This window comes from Protopterus annectens, chromosome 14.part0 (genome assembly GCF_019279795.1).
Source record: "Protopterus annectens isolate FY-2018-M chromosome 14.part0, PAN1.0, whole genome shotgun sequence".
In the NCBI taxonomy this organism is placed as follows: Eukaryota; Metazoa; Chordata; order Ceratodontiformes; family Protopteridae; genus Protopterus; species Protopterus annectens.
Genome location: NC_056748.1, coordinates 17,196,135 through 17,216,631, shown reverse-complemented (window position 1 = coordinate 17,216,631; position 20,497 = coordinate 17,196,135). Strand labels below are relative to the sequence as shown.

General features: G+C 43.1%; 1 protein-coding gene across 1 annotated transcript in view; it reads left to right on the top strand.

Annotated features, from left to right (window-relative positions):
- The window catches only part of SHOC2 (SHOC2 leucine rich repeat scaffold protein), a gene marked incomplete in the record, with an annotated part of 832,478 nt that extends 812,224 nt beyond the window's left edge, over positions 1-20,254 (top strand). The window contains 1 exon segment of the mRNA XM_044055718.1: positions 18,388-20,254. Coding sequence (XP_043911653.1) covers positions 18,388-18,596 — 209 coding nt within the window.
- Between the last annotated feature and the right edge of the window lie 243 nt (positions 20,255-20,497).

The window sequence follows — 20,497 nt, the reverse complement described above, 5'->3', positions numbered from 1 at the left end:
TCCTGAGACTATCTCCCAGGGGCCTAAGGCAGTAGCTTCGACCTCAGCGAAAACCCCTCTCCCTTCTGAAAGGGAATCCAGGTCCTTAGAGATGGGGTAAAAAGTATACACCTCTGCTACTCTCTCAGCTAGAGCTTTGAACTGTCAGTTTCATATGATCCAATACCAAGAGTTTATGCTTGATCAGTTAACTAAGAAACTGTCCTCTGATGATTCCTTAGATAAGAAATATGTTCTAGAAATGGTGAATAACATTCAGCAGGTTAGTAACCATTCTTTAAAATGTGGCTATGATGCACTGGAGGCTTCATTTAGATCAGCCATGACTGGCACAGTTATAAGAAGGCATGCATGGTTGAAAGAACAGGTCTTGCCGGATCATGTTAAGGCAAAGCTATTAGATGCTCCTATGGATAAGGTCAGTCTATTTGGTTCTCCTGCCCAACAGGTAATGAAGAAAATGGAAGAGAAGGCAAAATCTGTACAAACAGTTAAAGATTTCTTACAGGTTCAGCCCGCAAGGTTTAGCAGGAACTGGCCTTCCAAAAATTGGTCCTTTCCAGACTCCTCTAAAACTCCGAGAGGCAGGAATAGGCGTTCGAGGCAGAAATCAATCCAGAGGAGGTGCCTACAGGGGACGCCAGTGGCAAGGCAATAACCAACGAGGCACAGATACAACCACTACCACTGCAACAGGACAATCACAGTGACTTGGCTCTGACACCGCCTACCAGGGAACAAATAGCAGCACCCTTAGGCGGAAAGTTAGCCTTATTTTCAAAAAACTGGCACTATATCATAAGAGACAAGTGGATTTTGCAAACTATAGACCAAGGCTACAGGTTTCATTTTCACACTTTACCAGTAAAAAGAGGAATGCCAAACCTACCACCAAATCAAAAGACAGCAGCTCTAAAACAAATAGCTCAATTAACAAAGATGAGAGCTGTGGAAAGGGTACCACCTACAGAACAGGGCAAGGATTTTACTCCAGACTCTTCCTAGTACCAAGAAAAGAGAAAAGTTGGAGACCTATTCTCGACCTGTCCGCTTTAAACACATTCATCATTGTTCCAAAATTCAAAATGCTGACCCTACAGCAACTTCTTCCCATGCTGGGCAAGGAGTTTTGGCTGGTAACTCTAGATCTCAAGGAGGCATACCTGCACGTCCCCATACGACCAAATTGCAGAAGATACCTCAGATTTCTTGCAGGATCAGAGCATTATCAATTCTCAGCATTGCCCTTTGGCTTATCTACTGCGCCCAGAGTGTTCACGAAATGCCTGGCATCAGTAATCGCTCACTGCAGACTTCAGGGAATACAAATTTATCCATACCTGGACGACTGCAGACAACAGAAACAAGCTGACACAAGACTTACAAAGAGTCATTTGCTTACTACAAGCCCTGGGATACACAGTCAATTTAAAAAAGTCAAGACTGATACCATCCCAAACAAGAACATTCTTGGGTGCAGAATTGGACACAGTAAAACAGATGGCATTCCTAACTGCAGAAAAACAAGAACAACTTCCTCTTTACTTCTTGGCATTAACAAAGCAGAACAAACTAACAGCAAGGAAAGTACTGCAGGCCTTGGGCTTCATGGCATCCTGCATAATTTTGGTCCCCCGTGCCAGACTACATATGAGAAAGCTACAGTGGTACCTAAAGAATTTATGGTCTCAGCACAAGCACAGCTTAGAAACCGAAATACCACTAATCCCATGCCTGAAACAAGAGCTCCTTTGGTGGGCTCAGGCATGCCAGTCAAACCCAGGTTTGTCCTTCCACAGCATTCAACCAAGCCAAACCATCACAACGGACGCCTCAGACCTCGGTTGGGGGGCACACATGCTGGACAAGTGCATTCAAGGCTTATGGACTCCAGAACAGCTGCACCTGCACATAAATCAAAAAGAAATGCTGGCAGTAAAACTAGCAATCCAGAATTTCAGACCATTCCTCAAAGAAGGCCAATTGATGATAAGGACAGACAACACCACAGTCATGTGGTACATCAACAAACAGGGAGGCACTCAATTCATACCCCCTATGCCGAATGGCTCTGGACCTATGGAATATGGCTCTGAGTTGCAACATTCAGTTACAGGCAATATTCGTACGGAAAAGAAAACATCCTAGCAGACATGTTAAGCAGAACTACCTCGGATGCTCACGAATGGATGCTACACCCGGACATCTTCAAGGCCATCACAAAGAAATGGGGAATGCCACAAATAGACCTATTCGCATCCCCACTCAATCACCAGCTCAAGAAATTCTGCACAAGGACATACCACCCACTTGCTTGGAAGGTAGACTCTCTATCCTTCAGTTGGAAAGGCCTGACAGCATATGCATTTCCACCTCTTCCTTTGATGCACAAGGTACTTCTGAAAATCAAAGAGGAACGTCCAAGGATAATTCTGATAGCTCCAAATTGGCCAAGACAACATTGGTATCCATTACTGAGGAGCATGTCTCAGGGGGGGGGGGGGCCTGGACACTGCCCCTGATTCCGTTGATGTTAACTCAGAGCGACTACAACATCCTGCATCCAAGCCTCAAAACTCTGCAACTGACTGCCTGGAACATTACATAAGAGCAACTAACCCAGATTTATCCCAAAGGGTTAAAGACATTATCCTTGAGGCCCGCAGACCTTCAACAAGAAGGAACTATGCAGGAAAATGGAAAAGGTTTGTCATTTGGAGTACTGAAAGAGGGAAAGATGTGTAAAAGGTAGATATTGCCAACATCCTGGAGTATTTGGCAGAGCTTCTCCATACAGGCCTGTCCTATTCCTCCATCAAGATACATGCATCAGCTATTTCTGCAGAATACAGCTTCGATCCCCCTGTCTTCTCACATCCTCTACTCAGGCAGTTTCTGAGAGGAATTAAGAATGTAAAACCTCCTAGGAAACCACCATTACCAGCATGGGACTTGAATTTCGTGCTAGAAAAATTGACACTCCCTCCATTCGAACCAGCAGCAACAGCAGATCTTCAACACCTATCCTGGAAAACTGCTTTCCTGCTGGCAATTACCTCAGCAAGAAGGGTTTCGGAACTACAGGCTTTAATGGCAGTACAACCCTTCCTAATCTTCCATCAAGATAGAGTGTCCATGAGAACTAATCCTACATTTATGCCTAAGGTGGTATCCAGAGTGTCTCTAAACCAGGCAATACACATACCTACCTTCTTTCCCAACCCACAGAACAGGGGGGAAAGACTGCTGCATACTTTGGATGTACATAGACAGTTGCGCTACTACCTGGACAGAACCAAGGGCAATAGAAAAACTGACCAGCTTCTAGTAGCATATGCAACAGGAAGGGAAGGAAAAGCAATTTCCAAACAGACAATCTCCAAGTGGATAGGAAATTGCATAAGATTCTGTTACTCCTACCATGGAAAGCAAATTCCACAGAACATAAGGCCTCATTCTACAAGGGCTACAGCCACTACCACAGCCTTCTTACGAGGAGTGGCTACCAAGGACATTATAGAGGCTGCTACTTGGACCTCCGTGCATACATTTGCCAAGCATTATAACTTACCTCTATACTCTAGATCCCGAGCAGGGTTTGCCACTGCTGTTTTGCAAGGGATCCTAACTACACCATAAATTCTTCTTCCTCCTCCCCTAGTTTGGCTATGGTATTCTACCCATTTGTAAGGACTGCAGATGCATCCTTGAAGGACATAGTACAGATGTCCTTCATGGATGCATCTGCAGTCATAACAACTGGGTTGTCCTGTCGTCAGGCAGCCCTTCAGTCGGCCGGATTCCAAAGTCCGGGTCCGGCTTCGGCTGATGTCGCACTCACCCGACGTCATCTCTGTTGGTCTTCGGGTATAAAGGCATCAGCCGACGCCATTTTCCTCAGTCTTTCTTGCCGTGGCCCAAGCAGAAGCTGTTCGCAAGTGCCGGTCGGTCGGATCCAGAGATTACTTCTACCGAATACTACTCAAGACTTCTAAAGCTAAGTACCCTGGGACTCTTTCTTGCCTCAGCCGATGTGAGAAAAAGTTAATAATTGTTTAAACTGTGGGAAACAAATACCTCATAAAGATTTCCACTCTTATTGTCTGCCTTGTTTAGGCCCAGCCCACGACGTAGCAGCCTGTTCGGCCTGTGCTTCCTTCAACCGACGAACGCTTAGGCGTCGGTCGGAGTTTGCTGAACAGTTTTTCGGTTCTGATTTTGCGTACATTATGCCGTCGGATCCTCTGACTACCCAATCTGCCAAAAAACGCAAAGATAAAGACCGACACTCGCGGTCCGCGGTTTCGGCCGAAACCATGGTTAAGCAAATCGAGTGTCTCGGTTTCGGAAACCGAGAAAACTGATCAAAGTACAGCTGAATCTATCTCTACACAACTGAGGCACCTGCTACCATTCTTGAATCGGCCTCAGAAATTTTACCCACTACGGTGGTTGCCACTGACTTATCAGACACCATTCCCTTGGATGTCTCTACCCCAGCACGTGGTGCTGCTAGGCCTCCAGCAGCCATGTCCATTAAGGCCTTCGCCAGGGCTAAAGCAGCCAAGACTACTAAAACAGTGCCTGTTAAACCCCTACAACCAGGCCCTCCTCTAGTTCTCAAATGCTTACTCTGGCAGAAGATTTAATTTCATTAATTAGAGGATCTCAATCTCACCCAGACAGGGCCTCTCAGCCCCCAGAGAAGAGACCTAGGGCAGAGCCCCCTGAGCCAGTGTCATGTGATGATTCTGCCGATGAATCAGACATAACTGACCAGCCAGAGGCTCCTTTCTCCAATTTTGAAGACTCTGATGCTGAAGAATCCATTCCAGCTGCTTCCCCACCAGAAGAATTCTCCTTTGGGGAAACCTTACATGCCATGAGAGCAGTTCCAATGGCAGCAACAGGATTTTTCAGACTCCAGAAAAAGACTTAGGACCTTTCTGCACCTTCCACAACACAGGCCCTTAGCTATACCTCCTGTTCTCTCTGTGGTGGATGATGCTTTCAATGATGTCTGCTCCGCACCAGACTCTTTACCTCCAGCCCCTGCCAAACCAGACAGATTTTACAGGGTGCCAGACACTCATCACCACCTTTACAAGGCCCCACTTGCAGACCCCGAAACTATATCCCAGGGTCCCAAGGCAGTAGCCGCGACCATAGCTAAAAACCCTATTCCTTCTGAAAGGGAAGCAAGGTCATTAGACAGATGGGGCAAAAAGGTCTACTTCAGCTACTCTCTCAGCTAGAGCTTTAAACTGTCAGTTTCACATGATACAATACCAAGAGTTTATGCTTGATCAGTTAACTAAAAAGCTAACCACTGATGAATCTCTTGATAAGAAATATGTATTAGAAATGGTAAATAACATACAACAGGTTAGTAACCATTCCTTAAAATGTGGCTATGATGCACTGGAGGCTTCATTTAGATCAGCCATGACTGGCACAGTGATAAGAAGGCATGCATGGCTAAAGGAGCAAGCTTTACCGGATCATGTCAAAGCAAAGTTACTAGATGCTCCTATGGATAAGACAAGTTTGTTTGGCACACCTGCCCAGCAGGTTATGAAGAAAATGGAAGAAAAGGCAAAATCTGTTCAAACGGTTAAAGATTTCTTGCAGGTTCAACCCCCAAGGTTTAGCAGGAACTGGCCTGCCAAAATTGGTCCTTTCCTGACTCCACAAGATCTCAAAGGGGCAGGAATAGACGTTCCAGAGGCAGAAACCAACCCAGAGGAGGTGCCTACAGAGGACGACAGTGGCAAGGTAACAACAGAGGCACAGACACAACCACTGCCACTACATCAACACAACCACAGTGACTTAATCCTAAATCGCCTACCAGGGAACAAATAGCAGCTCCTCTAGGCGGAAAGTTAACCTTATTTTCAAAGAACTGGCACTATATAACAAAAGACAAGTGGATTTTACAAACCATAGCTCAAGGATACGGTTCCACTTCCACACTTTACCAGTCAAAAGAGGAATGCCAAATCTACCTCCAAATCAAAAACAGAGGCTCTACAACAGATAATGCAGTTAGCAAACATGAGAGCTGTGGAAAGAGTGCCAACAGCAGAGCAAGGAAAGGGGTTCTACTCCAGACTATTCCTAGTTCCAAGAAAGGAAAAAGTTGGAGACCAATTCTCGACCTGTCCGCCTTAAATACATACATCATTGTCCCAAAATTCAAAATGCTGACCCTACAGCAACTTCTTCCCATGCTGGGCAAGGAGTGTTGGCTGGTAACTCTAGATCTCAAGGAGGCATACCTGCACGTCCCCATTCGACCAATCTGCAGAAGATACCTCAGATTTCTTGCAGGATCAGAGCACTATCAATTCTCAGCATTGCCCTTTGGCTTATCTACTGCGCCCAGAGTATTCACAAAATGCCTGGCATCAGTAATCGCCCATTGCAGACGACAGGGAATTCAAATTTACCCATACCTGGACGACTGCCTACTACAAGGGGACAACAAAAGCAAGCTGACAACAGATTTACAAAGGGTCATTTACTTGCTACAAGCACTGGGATACACAGTCAATCTACAAAAGTCAAGGCTGATACCATCCCAAACAAGGACATTCTTGGGCGCGGAATTGGACACAGTAAAACAAATGGCATTCCTAACTGCAGAAAAACAAAGAACTCCCTCTACTTCTTAGCACTAACAAAGCTGAACAAGTTAACAGCAAGAAAAGTACTGCAGGCCTTGGGCTTCATGGCATCATGCATAATCTTGGTCCCACTTGCCAGACTACATATGAGAAAACTACAGTGGTACCTAAAGAATTCATGGTCCCAACACAGACACAGCCTAGAAACAGAAATCCCACTAATTCCATGCTTAAAACAGGAGTTCCTATGGTGGGCTCAGGCATGCCAGACAAACCCAGGCCTACCCTTTCGCAGATGTCAAGCAAGCCAGACCATCACAACAGACGCTTCAGACCTAGGATGGGGGGCCCACATGCTGGACAAATGCGTGCAAGGATTGTGGACACAGGATCAACTTCACCTGCACATCAACCTAAAATAAATGCTGGCAGTAAAACTGGCAATCCAAAGGTTCAGACCATTTCTCAGAGGGCCAGTTGATGATAAGGACAGACAACACCACAGTCATGTGGTACATCAACAAGCAGGGAGGCACTCATTCATACCCCGTATGCAGAATGACTTTGGAGCTGTGGACCCTGGCACTCAGCTACAACATCCAGTTACAGGCAATATTTGTACCTGGAAAAGAAAATACTCTAGCAGACATATTAAGCAGAACCACATCGGATGCCCACGAATGGAAACTGCACCCGGACATCTTCAAGACCATCTCAAAGAAATGGGGAATGCCTCAGATAGATCTATTCGCATCACCTCTCAATCACCAGCTCAAAAATTCTGCACAAGGACATTCCACCCACTAGCATGGAAAGTGGATTCGCTCTCCTTCAGCTGGAAAGGCCTGACAGCATATGCATTCCCACCTCTTCCCTTGATACACAAAGTATTACTAAAAATCAAGGAAGAACGTCCAAGGATAATCCTGATAGCTCCAAACTGGCCAAGACAACACTGGTACCCACTGCTGAGGAGCATGTCTCGGAACAATATGTGGCCAATACCCCTGATGCCTTTGATGTTAACTCAGAACAACTACAGCATCATACATCCAAACCTAAAAACGTTGCAACTGACTGCATGGAACATCACATAGCAGCAGCTAACCCAGAGCTTTCCCAAAGAGTTAAAGACATTATTCTTGAAGCACGCAGACCTTCAACAAGAAGGAACTATGCTGGAAAATGGAAAAGGTTTGTCATTTGGAGTACTGAAAGAGGAAAAGATGTGTCAAACATAGATATGCCTAACATTCTGGAGTATCTGGCCGAACTTCTTCATTCAGGCCTGTCCTACTCCTCCATCAAGATACATGCATCAGCTATTTCAGCAGAATACAGCTTTGATCCACCTGTTTTTTCGCACCCTTTGCTCAGGCAGTTCCTCAGAGGAATCAAGAATGTAAAACCTCCAAGGAAACCACCTTTACCAGCTTAGGACTTAAACTTTGTGCTAGAAAAGTTGACACTATCACCCTTTGAACCAGCAGCAACAGCAGACCTACAACACCTGTCATGGAAAACTGCTTTCCTACTGGCAATTACTTCAGCTAGGAGGGTTTCAGAACTACAGGCCTTATGGCAGTGCAACCCTTCCTAATCTTCCACCAAGATAGAGTGTCCATGAGGACTAATCCTACATTTATGCCTAAGGTGGTATCCAGAGTGTCTTTAAACCAGGCAATCCACCTACCTACCTTCTTTCCCAACCCACAAAACAGAGGGAAAGAATACTGCATACCTTGGATGTACATAGACAGCTACGCTACTACTTGGACAGAACAAAAATAGCAGAAAGACTGACCAACTTTTTGTAGCCTATGCAACAGGAAGGGAAGGAAAAGCTATTTCCAAACAGACAATCTCCAAATGGATAGGAAATTGCATACGATTCTGTTACTCCTTCCATGGAAAACCAATTCCACAGAACATAAGACCTCATTCTACAAGGGCAACAGCCACTACCACAGCCTTCTTACGAGGAGTGGCAACCAAAGACATTATTGAGGCGGCTACTTGGACCTCCGTGCATACATTTGCCAAGCATTATAATTTGCCTCTATATTCCAGATCCCGAGCAGGGTTTGCCACTGCTGTACTGCAAGGGATCCTAAACACACCATAATCTAGTTTTATCCTCCTCCCCTAGTTGGCTATGGTATTCTACCCAGTTGTTATGACTGCAGATGCATCCATGAAGGACATAGTACAGTTTAGTACCTACCATAAATGTAGATGTCCGAACTGGATAGCATCTGCAGTCAGGATTACCCTCCCTCCTTCCCCTCTGTGGTACTCCTAGGGTGTTTTACCCTCCTAATAGCTAGCTGGTGGGGGGGAGTCTATTATGGTGTATTTGTTTGTATATATGTACATACATGCTTATTTTTGTGTTTACCTCTATCTTTTTGGAAACATTGGCATTTATCCAAATTTTAGCCTCCAAGAGGGCTACTGGCATCTGGGGCAAGAAACACTGAGGAAAATGGCGTCGGCTGATGCCTTTATACCCGAAGACCAACAGAGATGATGTCGGGTGAGTGCGACATCAGCCGAAGCCGGACCCGGACTTTGGAATCCGGCCGACTGAAGGGCTGCCTGACGACAGGACAATCCAGTTGTTATGACTGCAGATGCTATCCAGTTCGGACATCTACATTTATGGTAGGTACAAAACTGTACTTTTTGTACCTACCATAAATGTAGATGTCCGAACAGGATAGCATCTGCAGTCAGGATTACCCACCCTCCTTCCCCTCTGTGGTACTCCTAGGGTATTTGCCCACCTAATAGCTAGCTGGGGGGGATTTCTTATGGTGTATTTGTTTGTATATATGTACATACATGCTTATTTTTGTGTTTGCCTTCTACTTTTTTGGAAACATTGGCATTTATCCAAAAATTTAGCTATCCAAGAGGGCAACTGGCATCTGGGGCAAGAAACACTGAGGAAAATGGCGTCGACTGATGCCTTTATACCCGAAGACCAGCAGAGATGACGTTGGGTGAAGTGCGACACCAGCCGAGGCCAGACCCAGACTTTGGAATCCGGCCGACCGAAGGGCTGCCTGACGACAGGACAACCCATTTGTAAGGACTGCAGATGCTATCCTGTTCGGACATCTACATTTATGGTAGGTACAAAACTGTACTTTGTGTACACTTACCATAAATGTAGATGTTCAAGTGTATTCACTGTTGCAGTCCTGGTTACCCTCCCTCCAGCCCCCTGACTTCATTTGGCTATACCTCCTCTCTCTCCTTTTCAATGCTTAAAAGCTTTTTGGTGTATTTGCTTTTTTGTTTGAAGTATAACCTTGTATATTTATAGGTTTAATTGCTTCTCATTAGGGGGGCACCTGACATCTGAAGCAAGAAAAACTGATGTAATGACGTAGACTGCATGTTTTATACCCCTGACGACCTGACGTCACTGAAAAGACAGCAACTGATGCAGGACACAAGACTTTGTTAATCAGGCCGACTGAGGGCTACCTGCAAGCAGATAACCCAAATGTAATTACTGCAACAGTGAATACACACTAACATCTACATTTATGGTAAGTGTACACAACTGTACTTTCTCCCTTCTTTTGGAAATGGCAAGGGGCAGTTGACCAGAAGCTTCTTCACAGAATGGATGTGCTTAACCCTGACACCAATCTACTTCAGCTGACTGCCTAGATGATAGGGTCTTAATTCCCCTTAAGCACCTGTTTACTGACTACGTGCAGCCAGGTACTAATGGAGGCAAGAAAGCCTGCTACTAACAAATCATATTTCCAAATGGAAAATGTTTTCTAATTGGTGCCAGTAACATAACCAGCACCTATTTAAGGCTAGTGTTTCTCTGGTCTCATAATATTTGTGACTTACTGTCCTGTGGTCGGTCTTGTCCATTTATTGGCCATTTCGGCATATCTGTCCATGGATTTTTCAGTGCATTATCGTGTCAGAATGCTTTTGAAAAAGGTGTTGCATAAGAGGCTTAAAGAAAACCAGAGGCCCCTGTCTGGAATCTTAATCTTGTTTGAGAAGGTAACTCTTACTCCATTTGAACCAGCTGATCTGGCTGACTTGAGGTTCTTAACTTGGAAAGCTGTTTTATGATTGCTCTGACCTCTGCAAGAAGAGTTATCTGAGTTGCAAGCTCTTATCGCGTTTTCCACATGAAAGGGTTTCTTTGAGACTAGTCTTCCTTTTAAGCTTAAAGTGGTACCTGATTTACTTTAAGCCGAACTATCCATTTCACAGTTTTTTTAACCTAAAAATTAGGGCAAAAGGACATGTCACACCCCGGATTTCCACAGGCAGCTCTGGTTTCAGATCTTCTGATCATTTGTTCATATCTTGTGAAGGTAAGAAGGGCAACCTGTCATACCTCTCAAAGTCTTAGCTTAGTTGAACAACGCATAAAATAATGGGGCAGGGGGGGACAAAGGCCCAAAAATGGAGACAGATTTTAAATATTCTTATAAACTTAGAAAGTTTTAGAATAACAGGGTTTGTGTTAACATATATTTTCTGAAGGTTATGAAGTTTAAGTCAGATGCATGTCATTATTTAGTGATTTAAGTCTTCAGCGATTTCCCAAAAAGCACACACATTTTATGAGGGGCAGACTAAAAATATGAGCCAAAAATCTTGACATTCTGCAAAAATCTGGAAAGTTGAGAGGTATGGTTTCAACCTGTGTCAAACGGACTATTTCCAAGTGATTGTGTCAGGCTATTTTGTTACACTGTTCACAACAAAACTATTACAGGCAAAATGAAGGCCCACTCTGACGGAGCTGTGGCTTCATCTATACCCTTTTGGCAAGGGTTGGATTCTAGAAGTATTCTAGAAACAACAACTTGGTCTTCTGTACATACATTTACAAGGCATTGCAAGTGTTCCTTCTTTAGGTCTAAGTCCAACTTAGGGCTGTTCTGCAGGGGCTCATAGATGTTTCCTCTTCCACCTCCCAAATGTAGTTAGGTAGGGTAATCTACCCATATAGCTAAGGCTGTGATCAATATGACTAACACAGTATAGTTGTATAAGTTAACATACCATAGTAGTAGATGTTCAAGTGATCACTGCTGCAGTTAGCCAGTTCCTCCCTCCATCCACATCCCCCTTGTTTTTGGTGTGTCATTTGTCAGGGTATCAGCACTTGTTTGCTGTTCAGCCTCCCTCTCTCTGTTGGCATGAAAACTGAGGGGCTTTGCTCGCAAACCTGTCTATGTTCGTGTTACACTGCTGCAGTCATTACACTTGGGTTATCCTGCCGTCAGGCGGTCCCACAGTCGGCTGGAGTTCCAAAGTCTTGGTTCGTTGTCAGTTGCTGTCGCCTCCTCCCTGACGGTAGTGCGACAAGGGTATACAAGATACAGCAGACGCCATTTTCTTCAGTCTTTCTTGCTGCGCGGTGCCCGAAGCAGAAGCAGTTCGCAAGTGCCGGTCGGCGACTCCTGAGATTTTTATTCCGAATCCAGAACCGAAATCTTCTAAAAAAGCTAAGTACCCTGTTGGGGAAACTTTTCTTGCCTCAGACCGATGTCAGTAAAAGTTAATAACTGTATTTCTTGTGGGAAGCAAATACCTCATAAGGATTTCCACTCCTATTGTATTCCATGCCTAGGCCCTGACCACAACGTCACTGGTTGTCTGTTTTGTGCTAGGTTTAACAAGCGCACTATTAAACGTCTGTTTGATTTTGCCCGACATTATTTTGGCAGAAAATGTAATTACACCATGCCGTCGGAAATTCCGACGACCACAATGCATAAAAAGCGCAAGGACAGGCATCTGAGGCCCAAAACTGATGACTAGGCCTATTCTAGGCCGGTCACCAGTTCTCCGGTTTTCAGCCCCTGACGACTGGTTCCACAGAACCACAGACTGCCCCTGACTCTCACGTGGAGCTGGCTGGGCCTTCGGATACACTAGGATCTCAGCTTTCCGATCCTAACCCTACAGAGGGAGCCAAAGTAGCTGAGCAATCCACAGCTACAGAGGGTGTTTTCAGACCTACCCAGTTAACCATTAAAAACCCTCTGCTAAGTCTAAGCCTCCCTTAAAAGCAAAGAAACAGACACAGCTCTCTCCAGGACAGGCTTCCATGCCTAAGAAACAAATGTTAAAAATGGCTGAGGACCTAATCACCCTGATCAGGGGGTCCCATCCCCCTCCTGATAAAAGGCCCAGACAGGATGCAGACTATGAATCTTCTGACCATGTGTCCATTTCCTCAGACTCTTCTTCGGACCTAGGATATTCTTTACCCCCTTATGAGGATTCAGATGCTGAGGAATCAATTCCATCAGCCTCTCCGCCTGAGGATTACTCCTTTGGGGAGACCTTACATACCATGAGGGAACATTTCCATTGGGAAGGCCAGGATTACTCAGAATCCAAGAAAAGGCTCAGAGACTTCCTTTTATTGTCTCAACACAGACCCCTTGCTATCCTGCCAGTTTTAGATATTGTGGATGATGTGTACACTGAATACAGTTTAAACCCTGACTCCTTACCCCCAGCCCCAGTTAAACCTGATAGATATTAGAGTCCCTGACTCTCAAAATTTCTGTGCAAAAGCCCTGTTGCTGACCCTGAAACTATTTCTCAGGGACCTAAAGGGATTAAGGTCTCATCAGCAAAAAACCCAGTTCCCTCTGGCAGGGATTCCAGAGCAATAGACAGATGGGGAAAGAAGATATATACGTCTGCAACTTTAGCAATGAGAGCCTTGAATTGCCAGTTTCACATGCTAAAATATCAGCAATTTTTGATGTCTCAGTTGAAACAAAAGATGCTTCCAGATTCAGATCCTCCTAACCTTAAAGAAATGCAGGATTTATTGCATGCAGCTGAACAAGTGGGAAAACATACTTTGCAATGTGGGTTTGATTCCTTAGAGGCCTCCTGTAGAGCAGCAGTTACAGGCTCTGTCATTAGAAGGCATGCTTGGTTAAAAGAACATACGTTACCAGATCATGTTAAGGTCAAATTATTGGAAGCACCTTTGCATCGGGATGTCCTGTTTGGAGTTAAGGCAGAGGAGGTATTAAAGAAGATGGAGGATAAGGCAAAATCTATGCAAACGGTGAAAGATTTCTTACAGGTTTAGCCTCCTCGTTTTAGCAGAAATTGGCCAACTAAGAATTGGTCCTTTCCCTTCACAGATAGACCTCAAAGGGGCAGGTACAGACATCCAAGAGGTAGAGGTCAGACACAAGGCCCTTACAGGCCTCGACAATGGGGTACACCAGGCCAGAAAGAAGGGGAAGACAGGCCCCAACCTTATCAAAAGCAAACCCCAATGACTTTCCACTGCAGCTGCCAAACAGCTCTCTCTTGGCAGCCCCTTTAGGAGGAAAACTGGCACTTTTCTGTCACAACTGGCTTTGCATCACCAAAGACAAATGGGTTCTCAACATTGTATCTCAAGGTTACAAGTTCCACTTTCACACTCTGCCAAGACTAAAAGGAATGTCAAATCTGCCACCAAATCAATGGGCAGAGGCTCAAAAACAAATTACAGCACTCGTGGACATGAGAGCTATTCAAAAGGTACCACCACAGGAACAAGGACAAGGATTTTATTCAAGACTCTTTCTGGTTCCCAGAAAGGGCAAAGTCTGGAGACCCATTCTGGACCTTTCTTCACTAAACACTTACCTGGATGTTCCGAAATTCAAGATGTTGACACTATAGCAGCTTCTTCCCATGCTGGGCAAGAAAGCTTGGCTCGTAACTTTGGACCTCAGAGGCATACCTGCATGACCCTATCAGACAAAACTGCAGAAGATACCTCAGATTTCTAGCTGGTTCAATGCACTATCAATTCTCTGCACTGCCCTTTGGCTTATCTACTGCGCCCAGGGTCTTCACAAAGTGCCTGACACCAGTAATTGCATTTTGCAGGCAAAAAGGAATTCAAATTTATCCATACCTGGACGACTGCCTGATTCAAGCAGAGAGCAAGGACATTCTACTAAAGCATCTGGCATACGTAAAAAAGTTATTAAGTTGCCTGGGGTACACAGTAAATGAAAATAAATCAAAACTAGTGCCCTCACAACAGATAATATTCCTGGGTGCCAGCTTGAACACAATGGCCCAGATGGCTTATCTCACGCCAGACAAGCAAGGACAACTGACTCAATATTTTCTTTTAATGGCAACAAAGACCCAACTCCCTGCAGGAAAAATTCTGCTGGCCTTGGGGTACATGGCATCTTGCATACTACTAATTCCATATGCCAGACTGCATATGAGGAAACTACAATGGTACCTAAAGAGCATATGGTCTCAACACTGTCAAAGTTTGGAAACAGTTACACCACTAATTCCTTGCCTACAACAGGAGTTTCGATGGGCACAAGCTTGTCACCTCAACAAGGGACAGCCTTTCATTCAACCCACAGCCAGTTAAGACACTGACAACAGATTCATCGGATTATGCCTGGGGAGCACACATGGCAGGAAAATGTATCCAGGGCGAGTGGCCCACAGAGCAAAGACATCTTCACATCAATCAAAAAGAGATGCTAGCTGTACAAAATGCTATTATAGCTTTCAAGGACCTGCTGCATCCAGGACAATTGCTACGAAAAACAGACACCACCACAGTTGTGGTACATAAACAAGCAAGGGGGCACACACTTCTACCCCCTCTGCAGACAAGCCATGACCTTGTGGAACACGGCTCTAAACTACCAAGTTCATCTGCAAGCACAATTCCTGCCTGGAGAGAAAAACTCACTGGCAGACGACCTAAGCAGAAACATTATGGACCCACACGAATGGAAACTCAACCCACAAATATTCAGAATAATAACACAAAAATGGTGGAGCCTGGACATAGATGTTTGCTTCCCCAAAGAACTGCCAATTACAGAAATTCTGCACAAGGAGCTACCATCCACAAGCATGGAAAGTGGATGCCCTCTCATTCATCTGGAAAAAACTACAAGTATACACTTTCCCTCCTTTACCTCTCCTTCCAAAGGTACTCATAAAAGTCAGGCAGGAAGAGCCAAAAATGATCCTGATTGCACCAGACTGGCCACGCCAGCACTGGTACCCAATCTTAAAGAACTTAGCACAAGAGCCACCCTGGATTTTGCCTCAAATCCCACAGTTGCTGACAGCGCAACAATTGGATACTTCACAGCCAGCTAAAGACCTTAAATCTAGCTGCATGGAAAATTCCTTAGTCAAGCAAGCAATGCCTCTCTCCAAAGCCGTTATGGATGTCATTCTGGAGACCAGAAGGCCTAGCACCAGGAAAGCATACTCGGATAAATTGAAGAGATTCTGTGCCTGGAACCAAGTGCACAGCCTTGACCCTCTTGTCCCAAACATTCCTCAGATACTTCAATATTTAACTGAGATGCTGAACAAGGGTCTCTCTTTTTCATCCATCAAGATCCACGCCTCAGCTATCTCTGCTCATTACAACACGGATCCACCAATTTTTTCAAATCCTTTGCTCAAACAGTACCTCAGAGGGGCTAAAAACATAAGACCGCCCCGTAGAGCACCTACACCAACTTGGGACCTCAACTTTGTTTTGGAAAAATTAACTTTACCTCCTTTTGAGCCAGCTAACACAGCAGAATTAAAATACATCTCTTGGAAAACTGCTCTGCTACTGGCAATAATATCAGCAAGAAGAGTTTCAGAAGTACAGGCACTAATGGCAGTGGAACCTTTCCTCATCTTCCACCAGGACAGGGTGTGTTTAAGAACTAACCCTACGTTTATGCCAAAGGTTGTATAAAGTGTGGCTCTAAACCAAACTATTCACTTTCCAACTTTTTATCCAAAACCACAGAACAAAGGGGAGAGACTACTACATTCTTTGGACATTCACAGACAGTTACGCTTCTACTTGGACAAAACCAAAGCTTTCAGAAAATCTGAGCAATTATTGGTAGCATACGCTGCAGGAGCACAGGGAAGAGCCATTTGAAAGCAGACTATTTCAAAATGGATAGGACACTGTATACGTTTCTGCTATACCCACCATGGGACACCTGTACCTAGCAGCATTAGGTCTCACTCCACCAGGGTAACAGCCACTTCAACTGCCTACCTCAGAGGAGTACCTATCAAGGATATTTTGGAAGCAGCAACATGGAGTTCTGTGCATACCTTCACCAAACATTACCATTTGCATCTATACCCCAAATCCAGAGTTGGCTTTGCCACTGCTGTACTGCAGGGCCTTATAGCCACCCCTAATGCCTTATAGATCCAGCCTCCCTTTCTCAGCTTTGGGATTCCACCCAAGTGTAATGACTGCAGCAGTGTAACACGATGAACATAGTACAGTTTTGTACCTACCATAAATGTAGATGTTCGAGTGTAAACACTGCTGCAGTCCAGGTTAACCCCTCCCTCCTTCCCCTCTTACTTTCTGATACTTACCTATGTCATCTACCCTTTATTACCTATGGGGAGTATTTGCTGGTAACTAAAAATGGTTGTTTGCTTTTTCTTTTGTATATTTTACAAGCAATCTGAATTGCCTACCTCTTTGGGGGCACCTGACATCTGGGGCAAGAAAAACTGAAGAAAATGGCTTCAGCTGCATCTTATATACCCCTGTCGCACTGACGTCAGGGAGGAGGCGACAGCAACCGACGCCAAACCAAGACTTTGGAACTCTGGCTGACTGCGGGACTGCCTGACGGCAGGATAACCCAAGTGTAATGACTGCAGCAGTGTTTACACTCTAACATCTACATTTATGGTAGGTACAAAACTGTACTTTTTAGTTAGCTCAAATTAAGCGGACTAATTATTTTGGCATGTGGATGGTATTCTGAAGCTTTGGAAGCTGGCCAGCTGTTATATCCTTGATAGGATGTAACCTGTAGAGCTAAGGCCACTGCAGCAGTTACCATTCAAACTGTTTTGGTAAGTTTATTTACACATCTATACTTTCCTTTGACCACTGCATCTCTCTGGTAGTTAAATACCCTTTTAGCTTGTATATTTTTATCCTTTGTGGCATCTCCTAAGGGTTCAGAGAAGTTAAAGTCTTTCTTTATTCCTCCGTTATTAGGCCCATCATTGAACACAGTCTCCTTTTGCATGTACCTCATTTAGTACTTTAACTCGAGAGACCTCAACTTTTTCTTGCAAAGACCTCTGGTCTTGCTACCCTTTGTTGCTCTTGAGTAAAATCTCAACTGATTGCTGCATAGACTTCTGAGGGATGATCTTTGTGGCCTTCCATACTGTGAATGATCCATCACTCTTTGAACAAAGTATTATTTTAAGGGTGTGCACAAACAAGAAAGTATTAGTTTAAGGGTGTGCACACTTTTGCAACCAGCATATTGTACGTTTATTTTTTATATGTTTTCTCTGCACAGATTTGTTTTTCAGTTGAATTGTACAGGTTATAGGTCACATTAAAGGTGGGAAAAGTTTTGGCAGAAGTGATTTATTGTGGTCTCATTTGTTTATATCACAAAAACCTGGCATTTTAAATATATATATATATATATATATATATATATATATATATATATATATATATATATATATATATATAAATGTATATATAAATGTGTGTGTATGTGTGTGTGTGTGTGTATATATATATATATATATATATATATATATGTGTATATATATGTGTGTGTGTGTGTATAACATATCTATGCATATGATTTAGTATAAGACTGCTGCTAAGAAATGCAGGAGAATACTTATTTTCATTAAAATTCAATGTTTTTACATTTTTCATTCACAGGTACACTGGAAAATCTCGAAGATTTATATTTGAATGACAACCCTAACCTGCACAGCCTTCCCTTTGAGCTGGCTCTCTGCAGCAAACTGTCAATCATGAGTATTGAGAACTGCCCTCTAAGTCACCTTCCACCTCAGATTGTTGCTGGGGGTCCATCTTTCATCATTCAGTTTTTGAAGATGCAAGGCCCATACCGTGCCATGGTTTGATACAGATCTAATATCCCACACACTGTACAAAATACAAACTGCGTAATTATCATTATATATATTATATATACTGTATATACATGCACTCACATACACATATATAGATTTATACCTTTGTCTACATGTGTGTATATGTGCGTGTGTGAAGAATAAAAAGACAATTTTACTAAGACTGTGTTGTGTTTCAGCTAATAGAGGAATCATAGCCATTTAGATTTTTTTATCCTGTAAAATTTGCTTGACTAGGTTTTCTTTGCTGAATTTATTGGTTGGTTGTCAGATAAGCAATGCTAAGAATGCCAGTTTTTCATTTAAAATATTTTGCCAACAAAGTGTCATGATAATTAAAATTAAGGGGCAAGGTGATTGTGTTGATAAATGTTAAAATATTTTTTTAAGTCATACAGAATGTTATGTGACAATTTTTTTATCAAGTTCTGTATTTTGGGTTGGTCTTATAAAGTATTTTCTTTACGAAAGTCAGTAATCCAACTTCTTTAGTTGGATTTTTATTATTTGGAGATATGAAGAACATATTGGTGTCTTTGTTTACAGTTAAGGTGTAACTAATTTGAATTATTGCTTTTAGAACTGCTCATCAAGTTTTAGTCCACCATATCTCCAGATGTTTTCTGCTAAATAATTAAGAGCTGGATTTGCCAGTTGAGAAATATATATTATTATTATTATTATTATTTTTTGCTTTCTTTTACACACATTGGTGATTGGTAATGTATACAGAATGTTAACTGTAGCCAGAGTGCATGCTTTGACACAGGTAACATCTTCTGAAATATTATTTTGTCTGCAACAAGCTTTGCATATCAAAGTTCAGCCGGTGTGAACTGTGGCCTTTTTTCAGCTTGAGCAGCTAATTTGTTCTGCTAAAAAGCTGGAACTGTAATACCAGTTGGATAAACGTCATGTTAAGCTACAGTTTTATTGTTTTTCAGATGGTTAGGTAAAAATGCATTATGTCCTCCCATGATCATAATCACCCACAACACTGTAACTGACTTCTTCCCCAAAGCTTTTTAACCATGGAAAAAATGTTAGTTACTTTTACCACCTGCAGTTTCTTTTAATCCTCCTTTTACGGTCAAGTGCATCTTTATGCTTAATTGTTTTTATATCTTGGCTTGCCTTGCACATTTTACATGAGTATGATTCATATGTCGATGCCAAGCACATCTTTCTACTGTGCTGTATTGCTGCTGTACTGTGTATGCACTTTTTCCCAGAGTTGGGATGTTTTGCTTCTGTATGTTCAGTATAAGTTGGTCATTTACTTTAAACCTCAGAAATCCCAGTATTAAAATGATATATATAAAATAGGCACTTTCAGTTTTGAGTTCTACATTAGTGAAGTTTTACAAGATTCTTTTTTTTACAGTGGTGCATACAGTATACACACAGACTAGCTAGTTAACTACTTTGTAGATTGAGGATGCTAAATGTACCACTCTAAATGTTCAGAAACTGCAGTTCTACATAATATTTTCATCCCTTCGCTTTAAATGAATTATCTGACCCTAGTAAAGAAACATATCACCAGTTACTTTAATGCTTTCATTGTAGTTCATATGGTATTTTATTTGTCTGAAGTGGCAAAACTGTTAAAATCACAAATCACTGCATTAAAGTCTACTTACATACCATGTTTTTTTGCCATTTTTACTTGCTAAGCTTCCTTGTAGTTAGCTGGCTTAAACTGAAAGGGGCTACTGTAAGTCCTAGGCAAGTAGAGGTACAAATCTTCCAATGGCATTAAGCTTGGTAGCAAACGAGTTACACTTGTCACTGATTCTGCCAGTGTTACACAGCTTGTCAGAATTAAGAGTTGTTGCAATGGAGGGTTCAGTTCATTAATGTAATAAATCTTTTACTGTATAGCTTGCAGT